Genomic DNA, 8,534 nt, shown 5'->3' on the forward strand with positions numbered 1-8,534 from the left:
CAGAACAATGTTGTTTTTCAATAAGTGCATTTATGATGTCATTCGCCGCTGCCATTTGCCAAATCTCAGAAACAATGTATTCTTTAGGCCTACTGTCAATAAGGCTCACACAATATAGTATGAATTTCTGTGGAGCAGGTGGTCTTTATTTGGCCTGTATTTTAGTGTCAATGGTTCCAAACAGTGTATTTATAAAACAAGCAGAACCAATGATCATAATAGTGCCAAATTATGGGACAAATCCTTTCCCTTCTTGTAGTTTCTCCTAAGGAGCTGGTTCATAGTAGCTCCCATTCATCTCCACAGTCATTTGTTGCGTGAAGCAAAGCGACGATCACGGATTCTTCCACCAACGTCGTTTCATCCTGAAGTATGTTTTGTCTGCAGGAAAACAGTTATCTGTCCTCTGCTTGACATTCTGTTGACGTGCCTGGAAGAATGATGGACTCCCTAAGCAACACAGTATACTGAGAAAATAGCCATCTTTTAGCAAAGTTAGAACAGCAAGAGGGAGGAACTTGCATACTAATTAATAGGCTCCTCCTCTTCTTTCGGCTAAGATTTGACTACATTTCCCATAATGTAACAGTGTTGATGCGCAGACCACATCTATAGTGAATTGTGGCCACATTCAGTGAGATAAGCTGTTTCTGGATACTGTTTAAGGAGGGTCATGTTCACTATGCATCAAATTATATTTTGGGGGGCTTGTCTAATTAAGAAATATTTTTTGTTTGTTTACAGTTTGTCTACGGTGTGTCCTACTGAACACGACCCAGGATGATTCATTTTGTAGTACTCCAGCACATTAGTACAGTCAAAGAGACCTTTGCCAAGACATTCAATAGTAGCATGGTCCAAAGTAGTGTATTTGGACCATTCTCTCTCGGTTCTCTCGCTGTGTCTGTCTGTTTCACTGAAGTAGTAACTTACATGACGTGTCTTCACTGTCAACCAATACGGGTGGCTCACGAGGCAACATGACATTCTGCTGTATTGGCCTCAAGCAGTTCTGATGGCACGTGACATGGACAGAGAGGACAAGACAGAGAACAGTTCTCTCCATTACCAACATCTTCAACCACATACACTGAAATCAACATTACAATCAATGTGCATTTGTGAGAATGTGAGAAATATAAATTGTGACACTATACTTAAGAGAATTTTATTTCAACGTTTTTCCAGTGTTCTCCCATAACAAGTAGGCTCCTATATTATATTTGCCTAATTATGATCTACAAGAGAGAGCAGAGAGGACAGAGTTGTCGCCCATCTCCTCAAATTGTGTGACTAGGTCCTTGAAGGCATCCTCACGGTATAGGTTGCTTGCCCAGTGTCAGACGGCATCCAAGAATGTGTGTAGGTCTTCCACCTACAGTGTGGAATATAGAGGGACTTGTGTGAACCCTGAACCCTGAACCGTTAGGCTACCTCATGTCCTTGTGCAAAGCAGTGAGTCCATCTTCGGATGTAAAGCCTGCCACGAAACATAAATTGAAAATGTGTCACATTTATAATCTTGCATTCATGATATTGAGTTTCACGTGCTGTTGCTATTAAAATCCTATAGATGGTAGTAGAGTTTAGCACAGAGCCTTACAGAATGGACAGCACTGACTTTTCCACATCCTGTGTTGCGGCATTTTCTCTCTGCTGGACCATAGCTCATCTTATTCTTCCATCTGGTTAAGAAGCTGCTCTCAAACCTTCCGCTCTGGATAGACAACACACTTTCACTCAGAAAAAAGAGAGTGAAAATAAAAACGTGCACACCTGAAGTGTCAGGTTTTGGAAAAGTGAGAACTAGAATGGGTGCTCCAGCACACAGTGCAGAGAGAACATTAATAAACATGTAACGTTCCGGTCAAAGAGACCTTTCATTAGCAGCCTAAGACTTTCATTAGTAGCCTAAATATTCTGTTTGGCTGAGAGGCCTACAGGAGACACAACCAAACCGCATACTGCTAAAAGACGGACATAAGTGCTGCACTTGTGGACATATATTATGTCAACTTTAAGGAAAAAAAGATGTCCTCCTCACTCCTCACAACACATGTTCATAACTTTTTAAATGACTGTCCATGCACACCTGGGCGTATATTAGTCATTGATGAGAATTATTCCATATTGCACGAATGAATAGTCTATGGCTACATGTGTGGTCTGTAAAGGCACAATCAAATGACAACTGTCCTAGTCCGTTGTCCTAGTAACATAATGGATACAGGTGATGATGAAGGTGGAAAAGCTTAAAATGTTTCATCAAATCAATATACATTGTGTTATATTACTCTACTCCTTTTAAAACAGCAGGCTTTGGAGAGCTAAATCACTCGCTCACACAGTTTGAGAGCCGCGCGGTCTTGTCCATGACACTGGCAGTGGCTGCACGCTCTCAGCAGCCAAACAAACTCCATGCTGTGGATTAGTAGTCTCGAAAACCCAACCTGACTGGTCACTGTTGCCTAGAGTCAGGTTTTCGATACTAGTGGATTAGCCGCACCAAATCATTAGGTATTTGTTTCAGATTGTTGTACTTACGCTGAGGTTGGATTCAGTGCGGCACACCTTGATCATCCAATCCCAAAATAACTGCATAAAGACTGGTCTGGTTACATAATAACTTACATTATGTGGTGTTATTAGGCTACTGGCTCTTTGACATTTGTTTACTAAATTTAGTACATGTGTAATAAGTGAAAGTGTGTGTGTGTGCGTGTGTGTGTGTTTGTGTGCTTGTGTGAGTGTGTCAAATGATGGGGCTTGACCTCACTTAGCTGTCAACATTCAAAAGGTCTTTATTATTATTATTATTATATATTTCAGTGCAGACAGTGAGTCTTCAGCTGACATATTTTCAATACCAGGATTGTTTTGAGGGGGTTTACATACAGTATGAATATCTAGGATATAGGTCATCACTGTAAAATAGTATTATTTGTTAATACTATATACTACAAGTAATACCCATTTCAAAATTATGTTCATTATCAATATTGATTGGAAAAGAAATGCACTGCAAATTAAGGTTTGTTATAAACAAACAACAAAAGCCTAAACACTTGCTAATGTTTAACAAATGGGGGCACTCATCTTCTGACTGTCATTTGTCATTTTATGAATGGAAACTTTGTAACCGCTGATTGAACACGTTTCCACAATACTGCCGCGTGTAGGTTTAACTTTATTTGATGGACAGAAAATTGTCCAATAGTGGCACTCTCTTGAACAGGAAGTAAAATGACAGTCAACCAATAGGTATCACCTACATTTGCGTTCCTTTTTCCTCTGTTTTGTTACGCCTGCTCGTCCTCTCAAAGGTGAGATATTTCCTAAACTCTACTCTTTTACATAAATAACTAAAATACTGCCAGGCTTTTGACGTGCATACATTTTTATACTGGATAAAAACATTTCATAGAGAAAGATAAACATAGATACAGCGGTAGGTTTCTTTACTACCTCAAGTCACAGGTCTACGCTAAAAATAAATATTGCAGCCAAACAGGAGAGCGACAAACTACCCAATCGGCGCTACTGTTTTTAAAAATGTGTTGATTTCTGACAGATTTACCCAGTGCTTCAGATTTATATGTGGAGAAATTTGAGATGAAATATGGCTGTCTTAATACTCTGGTCACTCTTCACAATGGAAAACGAGGTTATTATAGCATTCGAAATGTTTTTCAAATACAAGAATATCTGAATGACTGTAGCCGTAATATTTTTGACATGTATATACAGTATAAATACCTCACATGTGACTAGTAATAAGACTAATGAATTAGCCAATTAAAATGTTTATCTGACTCCATAAAGATGATTTTGCAATATGGAAGAACAATATATCTGAGTTACACTAATAGGCAATCAAGAAATGTCTGAGAATGGAATCCTAAATACAAGTGTATTTAATTACTTTGGAAAATGAATGGATTACATACAAGGCATCAAGCTTAAGTTCCAAAGCATTAACAAGCATTACAAGGCATTCAATGCTGGACCATAGTTCATTTTCTTTCATCTGGTTAAGAAGCAGCTCACCAACCTTCAGCTCTGGACAGACAACACACTTTCACTCAGAAATAAGTGAGTAGAATAAGTGAGTAGAAAAATATTTAAAAACGTGCACACCTGAAGTCACAGGTTGGGAAAAGTGAGAACTAGAATGGGTGCTCCAGCACACAGTGCAGAGAGAACATTAATAAACATGTAACGTTCCGGTCAAAGAGACCTTTCATTAGCAGCCTAAGACATTCATTAGTAGCCTAAATATTCTGTTTGGCTGAGAGGCCTACAGGAGACACAACCAAACCGCATACTGCTAAAAGACAGACATAAAGATTTTGCATTAGTGCTGCACTTGTGGACATATATTATGTAAGCTTTTTTTTTTTAAGTACCAGTCAAAAGTTTGGACACACCTACTCATTCCAGGGTTTTTCTTTATTTTTACTATTTTCTACATTGTAGAATAATAGAGAAGACATCAAAACTATGAAATAACACATATGGAATCATGTAGTAACCAAAAAAGTGTTAAACAAATCAAAATATATCAATACGGAAAATGTCAAGAACTTTAAAAGTTTCTTCAAGGGCAGTCGCAAAAACAATCAAGCGCTATGATGAACCTGGCTCTCATGAGGACCGCCACAGGAAAAGAAGACCCAGAGTTACTACTGCTGCAGAGGATAAGTTCATTAGAGTTACCAGCCTCAGAAATTGTGTCTGTTAGTTCAAGTACTTCAAGCTGTCATCAAGGCAAAGAAAGGGTGGCTACTTTGAAGAATCTAAAATATATTTTGATTTGTTTAACATTTTTGGGGGTTACTACATGATTCCATATGTGTTATTTCATCATTTTGATGTCTTCACTATTATTCTACAATGTAGAAAATAGTCCAAATAAAGAAAAACCCTTGAATGAGTAGGTGTGTCCAAACTTTTGGCTGGTACTTTATATATTATTTACATGTCCACCTCACAACACATGTTCATAACTTTTGAAATCACTGTCCATACACACCTGTGCGTAAATTAGGAAATTTATGAAAATACCATATTTCACGAATGATTAGACTATGACTACATGTGTAGACTATGCATAATGTTTTTTTCTACGCATAAACTTCTAGAATTAGTTTTTTCTTTACCTCCTTTTTATGGATGCCAATTGTTTGCCAGTAATCAAGTATTTCATCACTTGTCGATTTAATGTTAAGACCATTATTATTTTTCTTGATCCGCATTTGAGCTAACTCAAGAATACGAGATTCCCTCAACTTAAGAAGGTCTGTAGCTGGCACCTTATTCATTGCATAGGATGTGTATTCATTATATATCAGGGAATCTAATGGAATAAATCTAAACTTCCCACGGATGCAAACATGAAGGATACGACCTGAACCGGACATTCAGAGTAATCAAGAATACTCCTAAGTATCCAGTCGCCATTTACCATACTTCCAAAGTTATCAAAATAATCCACAATTTCCTAATGATATATCACGTCGGGTCACCATTTACTGTAGTGGGCATTGTACTTGTGTGCCTGGACCATTTGTCATGCAACTCCAGGTAACAGAGAGAATATAAAGTAGTGCCAAGCCTACATGTCTGATGCAGTAATTGTCTACTTTGCAGACAGACAATGCATTTGTTCTTGCCGAGGACTCTCCACAGGACAAAGAGTTCTGCTCATCTGCTTAGAAGACTCTTCTCCCAAAAGTACTTACCTACTTTAACACTTTTTACCAAGGTAATGTGAATTGTTGAGTAATGTAAATTATCAGATAATATTCATATTTTTAATTAATAATGTTCATGTTAGTGGTCCCTCTCAGGGTTGACACAGAATGCATTAGTTAGAACTATTGATATACGTATTTAACCATTTTCCAGGATCCATGCCCATTGTGTGATGAAGCTAAAGAAGTCCTTGAACCATACAAACACAGGGTGAGGTTATGTTTCTCAGAAAAATGCACCTTATATGTTTGCTGAACAGTTGGATAAAAGTGTCTGCTAAATGGCACATACAGTGCATTCGGAAAGTATTCAGACCCCTTGACTTTTTCCACATTTTGTTATGTTACAGCCTTATTCAAAAATGTATTAAATCATTTTTTCTCCCTCATCAATCTACACACAATACCCCATAATGACAAAGTACATTTACATAAGTATTCAGACCCTTTGCTATGAGACTCGAAATTGAGTTCAGGTGCATCCTGTTTCCATTGATCATCCTTGAGATGTTTCTACAACTTGGTTGGAGTCCACCTGTGGTAAATTAAATTGATTGAACATGTTTGGAAAGGCAGACACCTGTCTATATAAGGTCCCACAGTTGACAGTGCATGTCAACGCAAATACCAAGCCATGAGGTCAAAGGAATTGTCCTTAGAGCTCCGAGACAGGATTGTGCCGAGGCACAGATCTGGAGAAGGGTACCAAAACATTTCTGCAGCATTGAAGGTCCCCAAGAACACAGTGGCCTACATCATTCTTAAATAGAAGAAGTTTGGAACCACCAAGACTCTTCCTAGAGCTGGCCGCCCTGCCAAACCAATCAATCGGGGGAGAAGGGCCTTGGTCAGGGAGGTGACCAAGAACCCAATGGTCACTTTGACAGAGCTCAAGAGTTCCTCTGTGGAGATGTGAGAACCTTCCAGAAGGACAACCATCTCTGCAGCACTCCACCAATCAGACCTTTATGGCAGAGTGGCCAGACGGAAGCCACTCCGCAGTAAAAGGCACATGACAGCCTGCTTGGAGTTTGCCAAAGGTCATCTAAAGGACTCTCAGACCATAAGAAACAAGATTCTCTGGTCTGATGAAACCAAGATTGAACTCTTTGGCCTGAATGACAAGCGGCATGTCTGGAGGAAACCTGGCACCATCCCTACAGTGAGGGATGTTTTTCAGCGGCAAGGACTGGAACACTAGTCAGGATCGAGGGAAAGATAAACGGACCAAAGTACAAAGAGATCCTTGATGAAAACCTGCTCCAGAGCGCTCAGGACCTTAGACTGTGGTGAAGGTTCACCTTCTAACAGGACAACGACCCTAAGCACACAGCCAAGACAATGCAGGAGTGGCTTTGGGACAAGTCTCTGAATGTCCTTGAGTGGCCCAGCCAGAGCCCAGACTTGAACCCGATCGAACCTCTCTGGAGAGACCTGAAAATAGCTGTGCAGCGACGCTCCCCATCCAACCTGACAGAGCTTGAGAGGATCTGCAGAGAAGAATGGGAGAAACTCACCAAATACAGGTGTGCCAAGCTTGTAGCGTCATACCAAAGAAGACTCAATGATGTAATTGCTGCCAAAGGTGCTTCAACAAAGTACTGAGAAAAGGGTCTGAATACCTATTTAAATGTGATATTTTCGGGGGGGGTTTCTACATTTGCAAACATTTCAAAATACCTGTTTTTGCTTTGTCATTATGGGGTATTGTGTGTAGATTTGAAGAGGAAAGAAATCAATTTAATCCATTTTAGAGTAAGGCTGTAACGTAACAAAATGTGTAAAAAGTAAAGTGGTCTGAATACTTTCCGAATGCACTGAGTGTACAAAACATTAAGAACACCTGCTCTTTCCATGACAGACTGACCAGGTGATTCCAGGTGAAAGCTATGATCCCTTATTGATGTCACTTGTTAAATCCACTTAAATCAGTGTAGATGAAAGACAGTAGACAGGTTAAAGAAGGATTTGTAAGCCTTGAGACAGTTGAGACATGGATTGTGTATGTGTGCCATTCCGAGTGTGAATGGGCAAGACAAAAGATTGAAGTTCCTTTGAACGGGGTATGGTAGTAGGTACCATGTGCACTGGTTTGTGTCAAGAACAGCACCACTGCTGGGCTTTTACGCTCAACAGTTTCCTGTGTATATCGAGAATGGTCCACCACCCAAAGGACATCCAGCCAACTTGACGCAACTGTGGGAAGCATAGTAGTTACCATGTGCCAGCATCTCTGTGGAATGCTGGACACCTTGGAGAGTCCATGCCCCGATGAATTGAGGCTGTTCTGAGGGCAAAAGGGGGGGGGGGTGCAACTCCATATTCGGAAGGTGTTTCTAATGTTTGGTATAGTCAGTGTATTATGAAAAGGTCAATTTACTAATGAATGTCTTCTCTTATTTCTGTTATTTTACAGTATATTTTTCTGCAGGTAGATATCACACTGCCGGAGAACAAAGTTTGGTGGGACAGATACAAATACGACATCCCAGTCTTCCATCTGAATGGACAGTTTCTAATGATGCACAGAGTTAGCACTTCACTCCTGGAGAAACGGTTGGCTGAAGTGGATGAAGAACAACAATAAAATGACTTTGCAATAGTATAGCCTACTTAAAGCTAGAATCCAGGTCACCCCACCTGTGTTTTGGTAAAGAGCTGAGGGATGGGCACTATAACCACGCTCAAATTCATGGACAGAGCTATGGATGCAAGGTCAGACCATGCATGATATTAAAATTATAGTTTTAACCATTTTTTGGGCCTATTCAGTGTTGGTTT

General features: G+C 39.7%; 1 protein-coding gene and 1 long non-coding RNA gene across 5 annotated transcripts; one reads left to right on the forward strand and one right to left on the reverse strand.

The window, feature by feature from the left end:
* Nucleotides 1–149: 149 nt before the first annotated feature.
* On the reverse strand, nt 150–1,916 carry LOC111961121 (uncharacterized). The gene is made up of 4 exons (XR_002876937.2): nt 1,604–1,916; nt 1,435–1,480; nt 934–1,012; nt 150–430 (listed from the first exon to the last, which is right to left on the reverse strand). It is a non-coding gene; the product is annotated as an uncharacterized lncRNA (long non-coding RNA).
* Nucleotides 1,917–3,269: 1,353 nt separating this feature from the next.
* On the forward strand, nt 3,270–8,509 carry lg4q.1:29h5orf63 (linkage group 4q.1:29 C5orf63 homolog). 4 transcript variants are annotated; one of them, XM_023983235.2, is made up of 5 exons: nt 3,303–3,323; nt 4,040–4,105; nt 5,650–5,764; nt 5,908–5,964; nt 8,170–8,509. In XM_023983235.2, the coding sequence occupies exons 3-5, from the start codon at nt 5,657–5,659 to the stop codon at nt 8,338–8,340; spliced, it is 336 nt and encodes a 111-aa protein (XP_023839003.1). In that variant the 5' UTR covers nt 3,303–3,323; nt 4,040–4,105; nt 5,650–5,656; the 3' UTR covers nt 8,341–8,509. The 4 variants fall into 4 exon arrangements, with proteins under 4 accessions (XP_023839002.1, XP_023839003.1, XP_023839004.1 ...); XM_023983236.2 differs by having other exon boundaries at nt 3,309–3,323; nt 4,040–4,092; XM_023983238.2 differs by having other exon boundaries at nt 3,309–3,323; nt 4,043–4,092.
* Nucleotides 8,510–8,534: the final 25 nt, after the last annotated feature.

The sequence above is a fragment of the Salvelinus sp. IW2-2015 genome, linkage group LG4q.1:29 (genome assembly GCF_002910315.2).
Source record: "Salvelinus sp. IW2-2015 linkage group LG4q.1:29, ASM291031v2, whole genome shotgun sequence".
NCBI lineage: Eukaryota > Metazoa > Chordata > Actinopteri > Salmoniformes > Salmonidae > Salvelinus > Salvelinus sp. IW2-2015.